This window comes from Solanum stenotomum, chromosome 6 (assembly GCF_019186545.1).
Source record: "Solanum stenotomum isolate F172 chromosome 6, ASM1918654v1, whole genome shotgun sequence".
In the NCBI taxonomy this organism is placed as follows: Eukaryota; Viridiplantae; Streptophyta; class Magnoliopsida; order Solanales; family Solanaceae; genus Solanum; species Solanum stenotomum.
In genome coordinates, this window is record NC_064287.1 from 50,461,142 (window position 1) to 50,484,641 (window position 23,500).

Below are 23,500 nucleotides of genomic sequence, written 5' to 3' on the forward strand. Positions count from 1 at the left end.
TGATTTGGTTGAGTTAGACATGGTAGATTTTGATGTCATTCTAGGTATGGATTGGCTTTATGCTTGTTATGCATCGATAGATTGTAGAACTCGAGCAGTCAAGTTTCAGTTTCCGAATGAGCCAGTCATAGAGTGGAGTAGCAGTTCAGCAGTGCCTAAGGGTCATTTTATTTCGTACCTTAAGGCAAGAAAGTTAGTTTCGAAGGGGTGTATCTATCACTTAGTCCGAGTCCATGACTCTAGTGTTGAGATACCTCATTTCCAGTCAGTTCCTATAGTAAGAGAGTTTCCAGAAGTGTTTCCTGATGATCTACCCGAAATTCCTCCTGAGAGAGAGATAGATTTCAGCATAGATCTCATTCCAGATACTCGTCCTATCTCTATTCCGCCATATAGAATGGCACTAGCAGAGTTGAAAGAGCAGTTGAAAGATCTCCTAGAAAAGGGTTTCATTCAACCGAGTGTCTCACCTTGGGGTGCTCCGGTCTTGTTTGTGAGAAAGAAAGATGGTTCTCTTAGAATGTGTATAGACTACCGCCAGTTGAATAAGGTTACCATCAAGAACAAGTACCCTCTTCCGAGGATTGATGATCTTTTCGATCAGCTTCAAGGTGCCACTTGTTTTTCAAAGATTGACCTCCGATCAGGTTATCATCAGTTAAGGGTAAGGGAATGTGATATCCCAAAGACAACTTTTAGAACCAGGTATGGTCATTATGAGTTTTTGGTCATGTCCTTAGGTTTGACCAATGCGCCGGCAGCCTTCATGGATTTGATGAATAGAGTCTTCAAACCTTATTTAGATATGTTTGTTATTGTCTTTATTGACGATATACTAATCTATTCAAGGAATGAAGAAGATCATGCTAGTCATCTCAAAACAGTTCTTCAGACTTTGAAAGACAAGGAGTTGTATGCCAAGTTCTCTAAGTGTGAGTTTTGGCTTAAGTCTGTGGCATTCCTAGGCCACATTGTGTCCGGTGATGGAATTAAAGTTGATACTCGGAAAATTGAGACAGTGCAAAATTGGCCTAGACCCACATCTCCAACTGAAATTAGGAGTTTCTTGGGATTAGCTGGCTATTATATAAGGTTTGTTGAAGGGTTCTCGACCATTGCATCTCCTTTGACGAAGTTGACTCAGAAGACAGTGAAATTTCAATGGTCTAAAGCTTGTGAGAAAAGCTTTCAGGAATTGAAAAAGAGATTGATTACTGCTCCAGTTCTGACGCTACCAGAAGGTACTCAAGGTTTTGTGGTATATTATGATGCATCTAGAGTTGGTTTGGGTTGTGTCTTAATGCAGAATGGCAAAGTTATAGCTTATGCCTCCAGACAGTTGAAGGTTCATGAGAAGAACTACCCAACCCATGACTTAGAATTGGTTGTTGTAGTATTTGCTTTGAAGATATGGCGTCATTACTTGTATGGTGTGCATGTCGACATATTCACTGATCACAATAGCCTGCAATATGTGCTTACTCAGAAAGAGCTTAATCTCAGACAGAGGAGGTGGTTAGAGTTACTCAAGGATTATGACCTGAGTATTCTTTACCACCCAGGTAAGGCTAATGTTGTTGCTGATTCTTTGAGCAGGTTGTCTATGGGTAGCACCGCCCATATTGAAGAAGGAAGAAGAGAGTTAGCAAAACATGTGCACAGACTGGCATGCCTGGGAGTCAGATTTTCAGATTCCGCAGAAGGAGGAATAGCGGTGACGAGCAAGGCCAAGTCATCATTAATGTCAGAAGTGAAAGCGAAGCAAGATCAAGATCCCATTTTGCTTGAGTTGAAGGCAAATGTTCAAAAACAAATAGTATTAGCTTTTGAACAAGGGGGAGATAGTGTTTTGAGATTTCAAGGTAGATTGTGCGTACCTATGGTAGATGGACTCCAAGAGAGGATTATGGAGGAAGCTCACAGCTCCAAATATTCTATTCATCCGGGTTCCACCAAGATGTATCATGATTTGCGTGAAGTTTATTGGTGGAATAGCATGAAGAAGGGCATTGCTGAGTTTGTTGCTAAGTGTCCAAATTGCCAACAAGTGAAAGTTGAACACCAAAGGCCCGGTGGTTTAGCTCAGAGAATAGAACTTCCAAAGTGGAAGTGGGAGATGATCAATATGGATTTCATCACAGGGTTGCCAAGGTCTCGCAGACAACATGATTCTATTTGGGTGATTGTCGACAGAATGACAAAGTCAGCTCATTTTCTACCAATAAAGACTACCAATACAGCAGAAGATTATGCCAAGTTGTATGTTCAAGAGATAGTGAGACTTCATGGAGTCCCAATCTCCATTATTTCAGATAGAGGTACACAGTTTACTGCACAGTTCTGGAAATCTTTTCAGAAGGGCTTGGGTTCAAAGGTGAACTTAAGTACTGCCTTTCACCCTCAGACTGATGGGCAAGCAGAGCGCACTATTCAGACCTTAGAGGATATGTTGAGGGCTTGTGTAATCGATTTCAAAGGGAATTGGGATGATCACCTACCTCTCATTGAGTTCGCCTACAACAACAGTTATCACTCTAGCATCCAGATGGCTCCATATGAAGCTCTTTATGGGAGAAGATGTAGATCTCCTATTGGATGGTTTGAAGTTGGTGAAGCACAGTTGATAGGACCAGATTTAGTTCACCAAGCTATGAAGAAAGTGAAAGTGATTCAAGAGAGGTTGAAAACAGCACAGAGTCGTCAGAAATCCTACACTGATGTTAGGAGAAGGGCGTTAGAGTTTGAAGTAGATAATTGGGTATATTTGAAGGTTTCACCCATGAAAGGCGTTATGAGGTTTGGTAAGAAGGGGAAACTTAGTCCCCGGTATATTGGACCTTACCGCATAGCCAAGAGGATTGGCAATGTTGCTTATGAGTTGGAGTTACCACAGGAACTGGCAGCGGTTCATCCGGTATTTCACATCTCCATGTTGAAGAAGTGCATAGGCGATCCTTCATTGATCCTACCGACTGAAAGTATCAAGATCAAGGATAACTTATCTTATGAGGAGATTCCTGTTCAGATTCTAGACCGTCAAGTTCGTAGGTTGAGAACGAAAGATGTAGCCTCAGTTAAGGTCCTATGGAGGAACCCTTTTGTTGAGGAAGCAACTTGGGAAGCCGAAGAGGACATGAAGAAGAGGTATCCATATCTCTTTGAATCCGAAGGAAATGCAGATTAAGGTATTAATTCCCTTCTTAGTGCTCTTTAAATTATAATGAGCCTGTCGTTATTGTTGTGGCGTTTGCATGGTTGTTTGTTGGGTGTTGAGTTGATGTTACACCCTTAGCCTTATAAGAGTAACCTCATTCGAGGACGAATGTTCCCAAGGGGGAGATATTGTAACATCCGACAATTTGAAGTGGCTTAGAAGGAGCTTGAAATTTGGAAATAGTCTTTTTTTTTTTTTGAAAAATTTAGAATCTGGAAAATTGGCCAAGTATGGGAGAAAGTGAGTTTTTGGCCAACTTTGAGTAGTCGTAACTCCTAGCTCGGGATGAGTTAGGAGTATTTCCAGTTATGGTTGCGAAGCTCGTGGAATAACCTTTTCAACGCCACCAAGTTTGCTCAATTCCGAGTTTGTATGAGGGAGTTATGCCCTGTAGAAGTTGGGCAATTGGAAGGGAAATGCGTCCGGAAATTTAAGGGCATTTTGGTCCTTTCACAAATCATTTATTTTGAGCTCATATTGTTGTATTAGGATGATCTTTGGATCATTTTTGTCCCATTTTGAAAGAGAAAGAGTTAGGGTTCTTGAGAGTGAAGAAGGAGAAGAAGAAGAGAAGAAAGAGGAGATCAACAAGATCATTGTGGAATTTTCGTCGGGGGTGATCCCTATCAAGGTATGTGAGTTTTTTTCGTGTGGGTTGATCCTTTCCCTCACACACACTAAGTTTATTCTATGATTTGAGAAAAGATTTGGATTTGTTGTTGAAGTATTGAAGTTGTTAGTTGTTGTTGATGTTGTTGGTGATGTTGTTGAAGTATTGTTCGTTGTGGGACATGAGTGGGTCGAGTATTTAAGTCAAAACCTATTGTATGTTGAGGGAATTATGACCCTAAGAGTTGTGACCCTTTTAAAGTTGATTCACCATCTTTTCGCAGCAAATTTCTGAGCTGTTGATCCCCATCTACGGGCCTGACCTACGGACCGTAGATCGATTGACGGTCCGTACTGGTCAACCGTCGATCGGGACAGAAGTTGGGTTTTTGAGGCATCGATCTACGGTCCGTAGCCTGATCCACGGACCGTAAGTCAGGATCGTAGGTCAACACTTAGTCTTTTTCTTAAATGAATTCTGGGGAAAATCTCTGACGCGATCTACGGACCGTAAGTCCATCTACGGTCCGTCGATGGCGTCCGTAAGTCCCATCTGTGTCACCAGAAATCTGAAGTCTCAGCCAAGTTTCCCCATTTCTTTTCTCACTTTCTCAAGCAAGTTCCAAAGTATTATACCTATGTTTTATGGTTGTTTCCGACACTCCATAGTACGTCTAAGTGTTCAAGAATCCCTCCATAACATGTGATCGAACACCTTGAATTCATAATTCCGATTCAAGGAAAGATAGTTCCAAGTCAAGTGAAGTTAGCAGTCAAGTTTCAAGTCGAGTAAGAGTCCCAGTTTCAAGTTAAGTCAAGAGTTTAAAGTTGAGTTCATTTCTCAAAGTTATTAGGGAACTATGTATTCCCAAAGAAGTTTTAAAGAAAGGTCTTTACATCTAAACAAGGTTGGAAACTGAGATTTCCAAAGAGCCTTCGGGCTAGTTTTTGAGTAATTATCTCATATCAGCAGGAATAAATATGTTTTAAAAACATAAGAGCCAGTACATTTTTGGGAGTAGTATCAAGCACTGAATTGGGGGAGCGTTCAAAGAACCCACAGCCCCCATAGAACCATGTTAGCCACCATGGGTAGAAAAGGATCATGCTTTTTAGATGAATCCTTTTCAGATTAGACTAGTGGATCCATTAGGCAGTTCAGGTCTTATACCTTTGGCCGGGTATAAGATGCTCTGGCAGCGTGAGGTCGATCGCTGTATCATCACTATAGCTCTTATGTGATGGTTGTCGGTTAGAGAAACTCCCACAGCAGTNTGCCATATGAACTTGAGAGGAGACCGGAAGGAGGTTTTGAAGCTAAGCCTGTTAAAGATTGCAAGGAACATTGACAATACTGTTAGTACATGTTTGTCATAGAGTATGTACCACTGCAATTTTTGCCTTGTTCAAATGCTTAGTTACTCATTTAATTTGTATAGAGTATATAGTTAAAGGGTTCTGCATATATTGTTGTATAACTGGTGTTGGTTTTGAGGTTTGAGAAAGGAATAGGGTCAAATAATAGTTTCCTTTTTAAACATTGTCTCAGATCTGATATCTGGTATATTCAACTGCAGGCAGAGATAAAAGATTCCTGAAATACATTGTGTGCCTTGAATTCTTTAGTTACATCAAACCTCAAGGACTTAAATGAAAAATTTGTTCAATAGTTACATTCTGAGATGTATTTAGTTTACAATGAATGCACCAGCGGTTGGACGTTTTACAGAATCTTTATTAAACAAAATAACTCATAAAGAAATTACATGTGATATTCGAAATAGCTCCAGCTACAAACTCTGGATACCCTGTTAAAGAATAACTCCATGGGCATTTTTTGAGTTGAATTTAAACTGATTACAATGGGTTGAACTCAGATTTACTGATCCATCAAAACTTTACTACATGTTTGTGTGTGTCATGAAATGGTATTACAGTAAGCAAAATGACTATAGCACATTTGTGTTGACAAGTTGGGACTACAACTCTGGCATGCCACGCTTTCTCAGTTTCTCCACAACTAATTGAACTTCATCAGCATCCACATCTCCGGTCACAGTAAGTTTCTTCTCTTTCATATCAATTGAAATTGATTCTATCCCTTTCATATCGAAAAGACGAAAAAGATGAATCTATCTATTTGGTGTATTAAAAAAAAAAAAGGAAAGAAAGAAAAAAAAAAGTAGTACCTCGACGAATAAAAAATCTCTTATATGCCTTCGATATATCTTCGTCAAGAGATAATTTAATTCCAACGTCTTTTTCTGCAAGAAAACCAAGAGAAAAAACCAAATGTAAAACGAGGGCACCAGGTAAGATAACAGAGAAAACAGTTCATAAAATTTAGGCCATTTCTGATTCATCAAAATCATGCAGAATAAAGCTTTTTTCAGTAGTGTACCTCGCTGAGAACGAGCTTGAAATTAGTATTTTGATTGTCTTCGACTTGTGTTTCTTGTATATTCATGGCTGACTTGACAACAGACTCATTGCAGTTTTCTACCTCGATGTATTGCAGAGGAAGGATGTCCATGAAACAAGAAGGGATCTCCATAAGATCTCGACATCCATGCAAAACCAATTGTTCAAGGTTAGGAAAGGCATCATCAGCTACAATCCATTTCATCAAGGACAAATAATCTAGTTTCAAGATTTTGAGTTGAGGGAACTTGCCATTGCTCACTTTCCACTCCGTATGATCACCAAATTCAACGTAGTACAGTTTGAGTACCTCAAGGTTCTTCAGATGATCAGCAGTTTCTGATAAGTACTGAGAATCCAGGTAAAAACCAGAGAGTTTCAGGTATTTGAGATTTGGTGCAGAGATGCAAAAGGGGATGGTTTTAAAGGCTTTTGATCGATAAAGCTTTAGTATTTCAATCCGTATTGGAAAATTCAACACATGGTACTGATGGGGGTATTCTAAACATTCAACTTCACATATCAGTTTTCGAAGATTTGGCGTTTTTCTCAGCATCAATTCTGCATCCTCAACACGAGAGAAATATGGAGTGGAAAGGGTTTCCAAATCATAAAGTTTTGCAGAGTTCTCAAATAATGCTTCTTTATTTCCTGTGCTGAAGTCAGGAATATGCAGATGTCTCAATTTAACCATATCCCAAACTGTACTAGGTAGTAATAGCGTCTTAGCTGATATACCCTTTAATATAAGAGTTTCAAGGTTCCAAAGATTGGATATGCTTGAAGGAATTGAATTCTGATCAATGAGCGCAGAGAAATACCTCAAGTAGGGGAGCTCAGTCGGAATAAAATCATAACAACCATTACTTTTAGAAACTTGAAATGTGGTAAAATGTGTGAAATTTCAAAAGCATAAGAGGATAAGAGGCGATGGGCAGAGTATTGGTCATAATTCTTAAAAAGTACAGAGCCAACAAGTGAGCCAGAAGTACTCCATTCTAAAAGATTATCCATTTCAGTGAACTCCAAGTGAGCATGCTGCTTGTGAGAGTAAACAGCTTTGGTAATCTGATCCCTGTGAATATATCAATTAGCAAAATCATATCATTAATTTTCAGATATAACTTGAAATACTTGATTGATTGAAAGTACCATTACTTATCATATTACCTATTTATCCGTGGTAGAAAATTCTCCTCAGCTGCTCTTTCCTTGCAGAAGTCGAGTAGTACATCATGAAGGCGACATGCTTTGGCCTTACCATCTGAAATGGCCCTCTGAGTAACCATTACTAGATTTCTTCCAATAAGATTCTCCAAGTAGCCTTCTGCTATATCCTCCAAGCGAGCCTTCACTACTTTTTATAAGTGATTCTGATATCCATAACCTTATTAACCTTGAAATGTCAATCACTCTATCCTCTAAAAATGCTCCAAAATAAAGGAAGCTAGACTTAAGATGACAAGGTAAAACATGATAACTTTGGTCTACAATGGCTCTTGAGTCATTGTGAATGTGGGAACCCAAATTGTTGGCCACCAAAACAATTGAAAGAGGGAGTTGTCCACACATTTTTGCTATTCTTAGCCCAACATTTTTTAGGAGAGGGGAACAGCTTTGTTCACCAAACACTTTCTTTTCAAGCAACTTCCAACTTTCAACTTCATCAAACATACGAAGATGAAGGGGATCACTATGAACACTAGCATATTTGGCAACTTCATGATGTCTTGTCGTTAGAATGATTCTGCTTCTGTTATTGACATCTGGAAAACAACCTCTTAAATCATCCCAAGCACTATTGTCCCACACGTCATCAACAAGGATAAGGTACCTTCGGGGCAATAAAGTTTTGCGAAGCATATCAGCTAATTCATTGGCATGAAGTTCTCTATGCTGATCAGAATCCTCACCAATAGCATCACGTATCAAGGACAATAACAAGTCCTTATACGAATATACTTGAGACACACAACATTTTGCACAAATATCAAATTGAGAGACAACTGACCTGTCAGAATAGAGTCTGTTGGCCAAAGTCGTCTTACCTAGACCTGGCATGCCGTGAATTGAAATGACAGCTTGCCCTTTGGTTCTACTCAGTATTTTTTTTCTTAAATTTTCTATGACATCCTCAAACCCAACAATTTCTTCTTTCATCCTCGGAGTCCTTGCCAGTTTTGATGATGTACGAGCAATGACAGTCTTCATTGTATCGTCAACAGTGTTCTTTTCCTGAATCTTTGCTTTGATACAAATAATCTCCTCTATGATATCCTGGAGCCAACGCTCGAGGCACCAATGAGGAATGCCTTTGTTTATACAAGCATCAACTACATATTCCACCTCATGTGCTTTCCTAATTATCTGTATAGCACAATCTTCATTCAGTGTCTTGAGCTTATTTTGTGGCTCTTCTACGACAGCCTTCAGGAAAGGTTGCAAGCTCTCAAATTCCGTTTGAATAACTTGGAGTTGATTCTTGAGGAAAGCAAGTGAATCCGAATAACGGCCTTGGAAATCCTTCAGGTTTTTCAATAGAAAATCGACATAGCCTAGTCCATGAACCTTTGGCAAGTTACATTGAATTGCCTTTTGCATGACAAAGTAGACCATCGCCTTGATAGGCTCAATGTTTCTCGGAAGATCCAAACCAAGTGCTCGGTTCATAACATCCAATGCTGTGTCTTCCTTCTCCCTCTTGATATCATATAACCAGTAAATAAGAAGTCCAGCATCAATAATAACAGAATCCATATCTTGAAGATGAAATTCCAGATCTAGTATTGGCAGATGAATGAGATTGTCTCTTAGAAGGCAGAGCATCTCCTGAAGGTTAGCCATTTGATCACTCAAACCAACCATCAGACTGTGTGTCGGAATCTCCACAATGCCACTCTCAGCTGCATGCTTCTTTTGAGCTTGTGGTATGGTCGACTTTAAAGCTTGCAGGACATCAATATAAATATTGTTGCGGCTGATGTCTGGCTGAATGGACTTAATCTTCATTTCCATGAAATCAGAATGCAAACGACTGACTTCACTTGGAGCCAAGTCTGGATTTCCGTTGCCATAGACGACTGGCAAATGCAACCAGACAACCATTGCAATGTGGCTAGCCTCAATTAAAGCATGAATATAAAAAGTAGTATGTTGGTATTGAGGCTCTATACATTTGTTTGAAACAAAGCAGACAAAAAATCTCAATAACTTCAACTCCTTTAACACTTGTTCTATTTGTTCCTTGTGTTCTGGAACAAAAAGCCACGAATATGGATCATTGATCTTCACTAGAACATTGAGGTTCTCCACAAAAACATCGATGACTTCCATCACAAATTTGGGGCTAACATCATCCACCTTGTTGGCTGCAAGTGATGTATTTGGAAAAGAGTATTCAGCTCTGAATTCTTGCTTAGTCTTCCAAATTACCTCCTTCCAGTAGGGACAATCATAGGGTTCTCTATGAGACTGAATCTTCCAAATTTCTATCATTTTCTGTGAGAATTTTAGCATACCGCATTCACTTGCAAAAGGTAACCTTTTCAAATGGAGAAAACAATTGAGGAATTCTAAGTCCCATAGAAAGAAATTTATTCGATCGCTTGCATCATCCGAGTACTTTTGATCTTGCAGCGTGCTAAGGAGACGATCTTTCAGATTAGACAATTCATTGTTGAAATACATCCTTGTGACACAAGAATTAAACTGTTGTGGACTGGGAAAGAAGAACAATTGAGATACAACACACAGTATTATAGTTTATTTCTTCACTTCCTCATCTCACAACTAACTTACTACTAAATTAGTGGACACAAACGGCCTACATAATAATTCGCATGAGATAACCTGATTTACATATTTATGTATTATCTCATTATTTTACGACCAACAATTATTTGTCAACGATGAAGATCCGTGAGTAGAATATATATTACTCAAATTTCAAATTATGTGAGAGTGTTAGACTAGACAAAAAATTTAAGAATAAAAGAAAATATTTTGAAACTTATAATCTAAAATAAATAGTAATATTTACATGAGTATTTTTTATTTTTTTTAAATGTATACCACTAGACAATTTGTCTTTTATTAACATAAATATCCTCAATAGGGATAAGTACAAGCAAACGAGGCTAGGTCTTACCTTACTAATCCTATTGTGAATCTCTATTAATTAACAAATATGAAGAAAATAAGAACAAGAGAGAACTAGATATAGAAAAAGTTTCATAAAGAGGGAGTATAGAAGATAATAAATAGCTCTCTCCCCTACGCGTAAGATATATTTTGAAAGAGTTGGGCCATACAAACAAAAAAACAAAGTCAATGCTGGTACACTAAGATAAAGGGCCAAAGAATTATTCAAAAGGTATTATACAATATATCCTTTAACTTGATCTCGATTTACATTTATGTTCTCCAATTTTGATTGCACATAAATAGACACTTAAATTTGTATAAAATTAAACAAATAAGCATACATCTCCTACATGACATCTTGCATGATAATTTGCATCCAGTATATTGCCCTGTGTGTATTATGTCACGTGGACTCATGTGTTTACTTGTTTAATGTTATACAAATTTACATGTCTACTTGTGTCCACACAAATTGAACGACATAAATATAAAATAAGATCAAGTTAAAAGACATGTTAAGCATTATGCATATTCAAAAGTATTCGAGGAAGGCAGACATGTAAAGTGCAAAGATAACTTTAGAATTTATAAATTTTAAAAAAGTTAATTTAATTTATTGAATTCCAAATATATTACTGTATTTATACAAACTAAATAAATTTTTGATATACACACATAATTAAAATTAAAATTATTGAATTAAATCCGTAGGTTTTAGCTCAGCCCCTATCGATGATATGACTCATGGGCATTGAAATAATTGTAACAGCTGGCAATAATTGTTTAAATAGTTCAATTGTGATATGTGGTCCTCCAAAAAAAACTAAAGATCCAAGAACAATTATGATAGGATAAGTACTGCAAGATTGGGTCAAAAGTCCATCCCTTATTCATTTCTATTTTATTTTTTTTAAAATTATTTTTATAATAAACTGAGGGACATCTCTCGATTTTTTGCGTGGGATAATTTTTTTGAGATAGGTCCATAAATTTTGCAAACGATTTTTTTTGGGAGAAAATATAAATATTAGAAAGCGACGAACAACGTCTGTTTTTTTTTTTTAAAATAAATTAAAAACCCGATATTGTCCATCGGTTTATTTAACTGTTGCCTAGATACCTTAATTAGGAATATTATTGACTTGATAATTTTATACTATTTGGTAATTGAATGTTTTGTAAATGAATGAACTTTGGTAGACCTTTTAGATTGTTTGATGGATATTTAGTATGTATTTACTCAGTTTGTTATTGATATTATAGCTCAGTTAAAGTTAATTTTTGCAACATTTAGTGTTGGTTTACAACTAAATATTGAATTGCAATTAATTACATTTGACAAGTGAGATGCATAAATTGCACGTTTCTGCATTTTATTGTTTTTGGCAAAAAATTGATGAACTAATCAAACACTGTCCGTCGATTTTCTACAAAATTAAAAATTAAAAAAATTGCAGAAACTTAAAAATTGACCCTGCCGTTGGTTATCACGAATATCTTTTCTTATTTAATTTAAAATGTTTTTTTTTTTAAAAATAAAATACTTAAATATATAAATGGAGGCTGTCCGTCAATTTATTTAATTCATTCATTAGGTTTAAGATGAAAGATTGACCGAATGAAATTATGGAGATGTAAACATACAAAGAAGTTAAGGATGAATAACAATTACTATATATACATAAAAATAATTTTAATTTTATATGTACAAAGTAATTGTACGCCAAAAAAGATTCACCGCCACCTGACTCCACTCCCAAAGGTAGGGGCAAGACCAGAAGGTCCGAGTATAGACAACGCACCCGTGCCGTCTCCGAACCCTAAATCGGGTTGTGACACCCTATCCCCTCCCCCCTCCATTTCCTCTATCTTGACCCGACCCGATCCCACTTTCCTGTCCCATCCAACAATACTAACCGAGTCTGATCCATCTGCGCAAAGTTCAACTTTCCAAAATGACTTATTTGGTCTTGGAATGGCCGGAAACCAAAAATTGCATTTGTGTATTCTTGACGAGCAATAATAGGGCTTATTTTCCCCTTTATTAACGAAAGAGTTGAGGATAAAAAATATATCGAAACTATTCAATTTTTTAAGTTTCATATCTGAATTATTAAAACTGTGAGTTTTTTTCTTGAACTATCACTCAATAGTTAGTGAAACACCTTTCGACTAATTTATGATGTTCTATGTATTGCACTCTCTTTTTTGTTTTAAAATTTTGTCACGTGGCACTCCACATGGAAAAATAATTTCACTTTGACAAATCTAAATAAATTAATATTAAGTTAAAAGTTAAAACTATCACCATATAAATTAATCTATTCCAATCGGGACGTCCATCATTTCTTCTATACCTTCTTTAGTTGTGGTCTCGTCTCTGCCTTGGCATCGATATCTCCAGCTTGAAAGGAGAGAGTTTAGGATTTTAAGGAAATTAATTTAAAATATATTTAAAATTTAATGTATTAACTAATAGAGTCATTGTATATGTCAAATGGTCAAAGATTTTATGGACAAACGGTCGTAGAAGCATTTCTATACAAACATTTGGTCTTGGTGTGTTTCGCTAACCGTGGGATGATAATTCATATAGAAAACTCACACTTTCAACAATTCAAACATAAAATAAGATAATTTAAATGTTTTTGACCGTTTTTAAAAAAATGAAATTTCGGGACTTCTTCTTATTGATAAATGAGAAAAAACAGATACAAATTCATTTGGGTCGCCCAAATCCATAATACAAACGAAATGATTTATTTCTGAGCTTTAAGGCATCTACGTTTAGCAATTATCGCTTAAATGAGTAGTTGCAATTTATTATTAATAGTATAAGTATAATCATTTGCTCTAATTTCTAGTGGTTTAGGAATATCATTGTACTTTGATTTCTAAGTACTCCCTCCATTTCGTTTTTTTTGGTTTTAATTTGATATGAAATTTTAGAAAGTAAAGAGAATATTTTTGAATCTTATAATCCTAAACTAAAAATACATATAATCATACAACTGTTGAGAGAGTTATTCTTCAATTTAAACTCCTCATAAACTCAAACTCTCTCTACTTAGAGTTCTACTTCAAGTAAACTCCTTCTTCAAATCAAACTCCTCGCCTCTTTAGTGTTGTAGTCGAACTTCAACTCTTCAATGAAGTAACTATCATCTGTTGCTTTATTATTGCACACTTGTCTTTATTCATTGGTTATCTTACTACAGATTCGGGCTCTTTGATATAGTGTATCTACGAACCAACTTGACTTGTTTCCTATCACTTTGTCAATCAACAAAATTGCATAGAACCAACAAAGATGAGTGACTTTTGTGTTATAAAACAAAGTTTGTATTTTGGGAAAAGGGTATTTAGCACTGACTTCCTGTTAGTCTTTCAGATTTCTGTTGGGAGGTGAAAAAGGAAATGTACACCTTTGAGTAGGCCTCTGCTTCTCTATCTGGGCTGCTGAGGTCTATCAGAAACCACGTCTCTATCTTCACAAATCATGATTGAATGATTGCATATATTAATGTAATTATATATTGCTACTAAATTAGTATAATTTTTAGCTCCAGGAATACACATTTTAGTTTAAGATCACAACTAACACCATACCCAATGTGATCTCACAGATACGGGTCTGCGGTAGGTAGAGTGTGTGCAAATCTTATTACCCTTACCTAGAGGTAGATGCACTGTTTCCAAAAGATCCTTGGATCAAGTAACGCATATCAAAGCAGTTCAAAATACAGAAGTAAAGCAGACATAACAAATAATACAGATTTTAGTTTACGGCCAATAAATAATTACAACTGTTTTTTTTTTCTTTTTATATAGATATTTATAACTTTGTGTGAGAACTGCCTTAAAAATGTCCATTTACCATACAGCAAAAATCCCAGTTGAAAATGGGTAAAAGTATTAGGTCCTAGCTTAAGTAACTAGTTCCTCAACCTTGCTTTGAAAATCATCAACAATACCATTAACTTTGCAGATGTGGGCGTTTTGAGTTGAATTTGAACAAATTACAATGGGACTATAACCTTGTCATTTTCTGGAAATCCATCATGGCTGAGTTTACCAGAGCTCAGCATTTCGTTACAGCATGTCACGCTTGCTTAGTTTGCCCACAACCAATCGAACTTCATCAGCATGATCCACATCTCTACCCACAGTAAGTATCTTTTCTATCCTATTAATTGAAACTGATTTTATCCCTTTCATATCAAAAAGACAAAAAAGATGAATCAATTTTATGATGTACTAAAAAAAAGGAAAGAAAGAAAATATAATCTGTACCTGAAGAGAGGATAATCTTTTACGTATCTCTTCATCATGAGATGTATCGAATTTCAACACCATTTTCTGCAAGAAAAACCAAATGACGCTACGAGGGTTAAAGATAACAGTGAAAACAGTTCATAAAATTTAAAGCCGTTATTTCTGATTCATCAAAATCATGCAGAATAAAACTTTTCTCAATAGTGTACCTTGATGATGACGAGGTTGAAATTAGTATTTTGATTATATTCGCCTTGTGTTTCTTGTATATCCTTGGCTGACTTAACAACAGACTTGTTGCAGATGTCTACCGCAATGTACTTGAGAGAAAGGATGTTCATGAAACAAGAAGGGATCTCCATAAGATCTTCACATCCAAGCAAAATCAATTGTTCAAGGTTAGGAAAGGCATCATCAGCTACAATCCATTTCATCAAGGACAAATATTCTAGTTTCAAGATTTTGAGTTTAGGGAACTTGCCACTGCTCACTTTCCATTCCCCATGATCACCAAATTCAATGCGGTACAGTTTGAGTACCTTAAGGTGCTTGAGATGATCAACAGTTTCTGATAAGTACTGAGAATTCAGGTAAAAGCCAGAGAATTTTAGGTATTTGAGATTTGGTGCAGAGATGCAAAAGGGGATGGTTTCAAAGGCTTTTGATAAATGAAGCTTTAGTATTTCAAGCCGTATTGGAAAATTCAACATATGGTACTGATGGGGGTATTTTAAGCACTGGACTTCACATATCCGTTTTCGAAGATTAGGTGTTTTTCTCAGCATCAATTCTGCATCCTCAACACGAGTGAAATATGGATTGGAAAGGGTTTCCAAATCATCAAGTTTTGGATAGTTCTCGAGTAATGCTTTTTTATTTTCAGGGCTGAAGTTAGGAATATACAGATATCTCAATTTAACCATATCCCAAACTGTACTAGGTAGTAATAGCATCATAGCTGATCTACGCTTTAATATAAGAGTTTCAAGGTTCCAAAGATTGGATATGCTTGAAGGAATTGAATTCTGATGAGTGAGCGCAGAGAAATACCTCAAGTAAGGGAGCTCAGTAGGAATAAAATCAATAACAACCTGGTGTTCCAAATCCAGTACTTTTAGAAACTTGAAATGTGGTAAAATGGGGAATCATGCTCTTCTTTTGCATTTCCTTGTCTACCTAGCTTTCTACTGTGCTACTTCACATATGTTTGGTCTTATGGAAAGACTAAAGTAAGTTGTGAGATGATCTTTTCAACTGCAATATGTGAGCTTGGATATGTTGAGGGATAGATTCGTTTCTCTAACCTGCAAAGAAGAGATATAAAAAGAAAACAATGTGGTCTTGTCTTTCCTGTGGCTTGCGTTGATATGTGTGTAGGCTGTAGCCTAATTTGCAAAGTTTAGCCTATCTCATGTCTACCCCCTTGAAAATTATACTTCAAACTTATTTTATTTGTTGGCACTTCTCTTTATGGGTGATCATTCGTTGGGTCTCTTGAGTCTTGACTCAACTAATGCACTGCTTTGGTTCCCTTTCACTTTGGTAAGTTGGCTTGTGATTCTGGGACCCACAAATTAGCACTTGCCTTATCATTTATGATAGCAGAAATGTAAGCTTTTCTGATCCCAAGAGGAAAATAGATAAGTTTAATTAGGAGAGGGCTAGCTCATACCGAATACAACTAATCTCTGATCAATGAGTTAAAAGTTGTACACCTTTCGTATGTTCTGAATTCTGATAAGTAACTTAAGTACATACCATGAGTAGTTGACTTCCCATACGTGTTTTGTGTACTTTTAGTATCTTGTTCCAATCATGAACCTGATTCTCATATTCTTGTTCCACATCATGTCAATTTTTATCTTTGTATTTTTACTAATTCTTGTTGTCTGATTATCTACTAATATGGAGCAGGTCACAGGAGATGATGGTGAATCTGGTGGGGATCGACACGCTTCAATCTTTGTTCTTGGCAGACAGTTATTTGTTGCCATGTTGATGTTAGATACTTGGCAATATTTTATGCATCGGTACATGCACCAAAACAAGTTCTTGTACAAACATATCCATGATCAACATCACCGGCTAATTGTTCCGTATGCATTTGGAGCTTTGTACAACCACCCTTTGGAGGGTCTGATTCTTGACACAATCGGCGGGGCTCTAGCTTTCCTTGTCTCTGGCATGTCACCACGTACCTCCATCTGCTTTTTCTCATTTGCTACGATCAAGACGGTTGATGATCATTGCGGACTATGGTTGCCCGGAAATCTCTTCCATATCTTCTTTAAAAACAACTCCGCTTACCATGATATCCATCACCAGCTTTATGGGACCAAGTATAACTATTCACAGCCTTTCTTTGTGACGTGGGATAGGATACTTGGTACTTACATGCCATATGAACTTGAGAGGAGACCGGAAGGAGGTTTTGAAGCTAAGCCTGTTAAAGATTGCAAGGAACATTGACAATACTGTTAGTACATGTTTGTCATAGAGTATGTACCACTGCAATTTTTGCCTTATTCAAATGCTTAGTTACTCATTTAATTTGTATAGAGTATATAGTTAAAGGGTTCTGCATATATTGTTGTATAACTGGTGTTGGTTTCGAGGTTTGAGAAAGGAATAGGGTCGAATAATAGTTTCCTTTTTAAACATTGTCTCAGATCTGATATCTGGTATATTCAACTGCAGGCAGAGATAAAAGATTACTGAAATACATTGTGTGCCTTGAATTCTTTAGTTCCAAGCATATGGACATGTATTGTGACTTTCTCATTGTTCTTTTTTGTGGGCTGTTATTGATGGTGTCGAGCTCACCTCGACCATTTTACTGAGTACCTGCTTCTTCCAACCAAAGAGGTATCAGGTATCTCTGTTTAGCGGTACTTAGATAGATGGGAAGAAATCTCTTAATATTTTTCGCTTTTGTTGTTTTCACCTGCTTCATTGATTGACCGCTAGGCCATACTCTTGGGTGCTAACATTCTCATTTCTCTAACATGTAGCAGAGTAGCATCACAACATTTAGGTGAACTCATAAGAAAATAGAAAAGGCTGAAACCATTCACTTCAGGATCCGTAAAATCTAATGACTTACAACAAACCTCAAGGACCTAAATGAAAAATTTGTTCAACAGTTACATTGTGAGATGCATTTAGTTTACAATGAATGCAACAGCCGTTGGACGTTTTACAGAATCTTTATTAATCGAAATAACTCATAAATAAATGACATGTGATATTCGAAATTGCTCTAGCTACAAACTCTGGATACCCTGTTAAAGAATAACTCAATGGGCATTTTTTGAGTTGAATTTGAACGGATTACAATGGGTTGAACTCAGATTTACTGATCCATCAAAACTTTACTACAGTTAATGTTTGTGTGTGCCAAGAAATGGTATTACAGTAAGCAAAATGAGTATAGCACATTTGTGTTGACAAGTTGGGACTACAATCCTGTCATTATTTGGAAATCCATCATGGTTGAGTTCACCAGAGCTCAGCATTTTGTTAGAGCATGCCACGCTTTCTCAGTTTCTCCACAACTAATTGAACTTCATCAGCATCCACATCTCTGGTCACAGTAAGTTTCTTCTCTTTCATATCAGTTGAAATTGATTCTATCCCTTTCATATCGAAAAGACAAAAAAGATGAATCTATCTATTCGGTGTACTCAAAAAAAGGAAAGAAAGAAAAAAAATATAAGTAGTACCTGGAAGAAAAACTAATCTTTTAAATGCCTTGGGTATGTCTTTTTCTGCAAGAAAACCAAGAGAAAAATCCAAATGTAAAACGAGGCCATCAGGTAAAGATAACAGAGAAAACAGTTCATACAATTTAGGCCATTATTTCTTAGTCATCAAAATCATGCAGAATAAAGCTTTTTTCAGTAGTGTACCTCGATGAGAATGAGCTTGAAATTAGTATTTTGATTATCTTCGACTTGTGTTTCTTGTATATTCATGGCTGACTTGACAACCGACTCATTGCAGTCTTCTACCTCGATGTACTGCAGAGAAAGGATGTCCATGAAACAAGAAGGGATCTCCATAAGATCTTGACATCCACGCAAAACTAATTGTTCAAGGTTAGGAAAGGCATCATCAGCTACAATCCATTTCATCAAGGACAAACATTCTAGTTTCAAGATGCACTCCATTCTACAAGATTATCCATTTTACTGAAGGCTAAGTGAGTATGCTGCCTGTGAGAGTAAACAGCTTTGGTACACTGATCCCTGTGAATATATCAATTAGCAAAATCATATCATTAATTTTCAAATATAGCTTGAAATACTTGATTGATTGAAAGTAGCNAAGGTTCTTCAAATGATCAGCAGTTTCTGATAAGTACTGAAAATCCAGGTAAAAGCCAGAGAGTTTCAGGTATTTGAGATTTGGTGCAGAGATGCAAAAGGGGATGGTTTTAAAGGCATTTGATCGATAAAGCTTTAGTATTTCAAGCCGAATTGGAAAATTCAACGCATGGTACTGATGGAGGTATTCTAAGCACTTGACTTTACATGTCAGTTTTCAAAGATTAGGTGTTTTTCTCAGCATCAATTCTGCATCCTTAACACGAGCAAAATATGGATAGGAAAGGGTTTCCAAATCATCAAGATTTGGAGAGTTCTTGAGTAATGCTTTTTTATTTTCAGGGCTGAAGTTAGGAATAAACAGAAATCTCAATTTAACCATATCCCAAACTGTACTAGGTAGTAATATCTTATGCACAACTGATCTACGGTTTAATATAAGAGTTTCAAGGTTCCAAAGATTGGATATGCTCGAAGGAATTGAATTCTGATCAATGTCTGCAGTTAAATACCTCAAGTAAGGAAGCTCTGTTGGAATAAAATCAATAACAACCTGGTGCTTCAAATCCAATACTTTTAGAAACTTGAAATTTAATAAAATGTGTGAAACTGCATATAAGGGACAACGGGCAAAGTATGGGTTATATCTCTTAATAAGTACAGAGCCAACAAGTGAGGAAGATGCACTCCATTCTACAAGATTATCCATTTTAGTGAAGTCTAAGTGAGCATGCTGCTTGTGAGAGTAAACAGCTTTGGTACTCTGATCCCTGTGAATATATCAATTAGCAAAATCATATCATTAATTTTCAAATATAGCTTGAAATACTTGATTAATTGAAAGTAGCATTACTTATCATATTACCGTTTTATCCATAGTAGTAAATTCTCCTTAGCTGCTCTTTCCTTGCAGACAAGTAATACATCATGAAGGCGACATGCTTTGACCTTACCATCTGAATTGGCCCTCTGAGTAACAATTACTAGATTTCTTCCAATAAGATTCTCCAAGTAACCTTCTGCTATATCCTCCAACCTCCTGCCTTCACAACTTTTTATAAATGATTCTGATATCCATAACCTTATTAACCTTGAAATGTCAATCACTCTATCCTCTAAAAATGCTCCAAAATAAAGGAAGCAAGACTTAACATGACAGGGTAAAATATGATAACTTTGGTCTACAATTTCCCTTGAGTCACTGCGAATGTGGGTACCCAAATCGTTGGCCACTTGTTCCCAACATTCTACTTCCTTTTCCATCTCCGACAGAATACCAGCAACCAAAACAATTGAAAGAGGGAGTTGTCCACACATTTTTGCTATTCTAAGCCCAACTTTTTTTAGGAGAGGGGAACAGCTTTCTTCACCAAACACTTTCTTTTCAAGCAACTTCCAACTTTCATCTTCGTCAAACATACGAAGATGAAGGGGATCACTATGAACACTAGCATATTTGGCAACTTCATGATGTCTTGTTGTTAGAATGATTCTGCTTCTGTTATTGGCATCTGGAAAACAACCTCTTAAATCATCCCAAACACTATTTTCCCACACATCATCAACAAGGATAAGGTACTTTCGGGGCAATAAAGTTTTGCGAAGCATATCAGCTAATTCATTGGCACAAAGTTCTGTACGCGCAGAATCCTCACCGACAGCATCACATAGCAAGGCCAATAACAAATCCTTATATGAATATACTTGAGACACACAACATTGTGCACAAATATCAAAGTGAGAGACAACTGACCTGTCAGAATAGAGTCTGTTGGCCAAAGTCGTCTTACCTAGACCTGGCATGCCGTGAATTGAAATGACATCTTGCCCTTTGGTTCCATTCAGTAGTCGATTTCTTAAATTTTCTGTGACATCCTTAAACCCCACAATTTCTTCATTCATCTTTGGTGTCCTTGCCAATTGTGATGATGTATGAGTAATGACAGTCTTCATTGTATCCTCAACCGTGTTCTTTTCCTGAATCGTTGTTTTGATACAAGTAACCTCCTCTATGATATCCAGGAGCCAACGCTCTAGGCACCAATGAGGAGCTACTTTGTTAATACAAGCATCAACTACATATTCCACCTCATATGCTTTCCTAATTATCTGTGTAGCACAATCTTCTTTCAGTGTCTTGAGCTTATTTTGTGGCTCTTCTACGACAACCTTCAGGAAAGGTTGCAAGCTCTCAAATTCCGTTTGAATAACTTGGAGTTGATTCTTGAGGAAAGCAAGTGAATCCGAATAACGGCCTTGAATATCCTTCAGGTTTTTCAATAGAAAATCGACATAGCCTAGTCCATGAACCTTTGGCAAGTTACATTGAATTGCCTTTTGCATGACAAGGTAGACCATCACCTTGATAGGCTCAATGTTTCTCCGAAGATCCAAACCAAGTGCTCGGTTCATATCATCCAATACTGTGTCTTCCTTCTCCCTCTTGATATCATATGATGAGTAAATAAGAAGTCCAGCATCAATAATAACAGAATCCATATCTTGAAGATGAAATTCCAGATCTAGTATTGGCAGATGAATGAGATTGTCTCTTAGAAGGCAGAGCATCTCCTGAAGGTTAGCCATTTGATCGCTCAAACCAACCGTCAGACTGTGTGTTGGAATCTCCACAGTGCTACTCTCAGCTGCATGCTTCTTTTGTGCCTGTGGTATGGTTGACTTCAAAGCTTGCAGGACATCAATATAAATATTGTTGTGACTGATGACTGGCTGAACGGACTTCATCTTCATTTCCATGAAATCAGAGAGCAAACGACTGACTTCACTTGGAGCCAAGTCTTGATTTCCGTTGCCATAGATTGGCAAATGCAACCACACAACCATTGCGATGTGGCTAGCCTCAATTAAAGCATGAGTATAAAAAGTAGTACATCGGTATTGAGGCTGTATGCTACATTTGTTTGAAACAAAGCAGACAAAAAATCTCAATAACTTCAACTCCTTCAACACTTGTTCTATTTGTTCCTTCATGTGTCCTGGAACAAAAAACCACGAACGTGGATCATTGATCTTCACTATAACATTGAGGTTCTCCACAAAAACATCCATGATTTCCATAACAAATTCGGGGCTATGAGTATTATCATCATCATCAATCACCTTGTTGGCTGCAAGTGGTGTTTTCGGAAAGGAGTATTGGGCTCTGAATTCTTGCTTAGTCTTCCAAATTACCTTCTTCCAGTCGACAAATAAATTCAAAGGAACTTTACCAAAATACAGAATCGGAACATTCATGGTTTTAGAACAATGACTTTTCCAAATATCTATCATTTTCTGTGAGACATGTAGCATACCGCATTCACTTGCAAAAGGGAAGCTTTTCAAATGGAGAAAACAATCAAGGAATTTTAACTCCCATAGAAAGAAATTTATCCGATCCCTTGCAACATCCGAGTACTTTAAATCTTGCAGCTCGCTAAGGAGATAAAATTTTAGATCAGACCATTCATTGTTGAAATACATCCTTCTGACACAAGAATTACAACTGTTGTGGACTGGGAATGAAGAACAATTGAGTATACAATACAGAGTATTATAGTTTCTTTCTTCACTTCCTCATCTCACAGTTAACTTACAAGTATTAAACTAGTATAAAATTGAATTAGTAGATTCACTTGAGATACACTGATTTATATTATGCCAATTAAAAAGCACATTTATATATTATCTCATTATGTTACAACCAACAATTAGATAAAAAGAAAAAAAAATCATAAGGAGGGAGTAGAAGATAAGAAACAGGTCTCTCCACTACGCGTAAGATATTTTGAAGGAGTTGGGCCATACAAACAAAAAAGCCAAAATCATTGCTGGCGCACTAAGATAAAGTGCCAAAGAATTATTCGAAAGACATTATACATAAATATACCATTTAATTTGATCTCGATTCTTTTTCATGTTCTTCAATTTTAGATGCACATAAATAGATGTGTCTCCTATGTGTATTATGTCACATAGAACTCATGTGTCTATTTGTTCAATATTATATAAGTTTACTATCTACTTGTGCACACACAAAATTGGAGGGCGTAAATATAAAATAAGAACAAATTCAGGGAAGGCAGAGGGATAAAGAGCAGATGGAGATAACTTTAAAATTTATGAATTTTAAAAAAATAATAATTTAGTTTGTAGAATTTTGAATACATTATTTATACAAAATAAATAATTTTTTAATATATACACATAATCATAATTAAAATTAAAATTATTAAAATACATTGAATTCGATAGCTCAGCCCTACCGATGATATGACCATGGACATTGAAATAATTGTAACAGCTGGCAATAATGGTTTAAATAGTTCAATTGTGATATGTGGTGCTCCAAAAAATAAAATCCACGAACAATTATGAAAGGATAAGTATAAAATAAGATAAGAACAATAACTAATGATATAACCCTGAAAAAATTGGGTCAAAATCGATAGATATAATCGCTCTTATAAATTGAGGAGGCCACACTTAACGTGTCCATCCATTTATTCCTTTT

The 23,500-nt window shown here is 36.4% G+C and overlaps 3 protein-coding genes and 1 pseudogene across 3 annotated transcripts in view; 1 reads left to right on the top strand and 3 right to left on the bottom strand.

The window, feature by feature from the left end:
- Positions 1–23,500, bottom strand: part of LOC125868246 (putative late blight resistance protein homolog R1B-23) — a 94,665-nt gene that overhangs the window by 11,979 nt on the left and 59,186 nt on the right.
- Positions 5,546–10,057, bottom strand: LOC125868258 (putative late blight resistance protein homolog R1C-3; annotated as a pseudogene).
- LOC125868252 (sphinganine C4-monooxygenase 1-like) lies at positions 16,568–17,407 on the top strand. Its single transcript, XM_049548879.1, has one exon. The coding sequence runs from the start codon at positions 16,568–16,570 to the stop codon at positions 17,129–17,131; it is 564 nt and encodes a 187-aa protein (XP_049404836.1). The 3' UTR covers positions 17,132–17,407.
- LOC125868260 (putative late blight resistance protein homolog R1A-4) lies at positions 17,728–22,642 on the bottom strand. Its single transcript, XM_049548888.1, is given in 5 exon segments — positions 17,728–18,297; positions 18,442–18,523; positions 18,571–18,832; positions 18,930–19,757; positions 19,853–22,642. Coding segments are annotated over 5 exon segments (3,906 nt in total). The 5' UTR covers positions 22,471–22,642; the 3' UTR covers positions 17,728–18,181.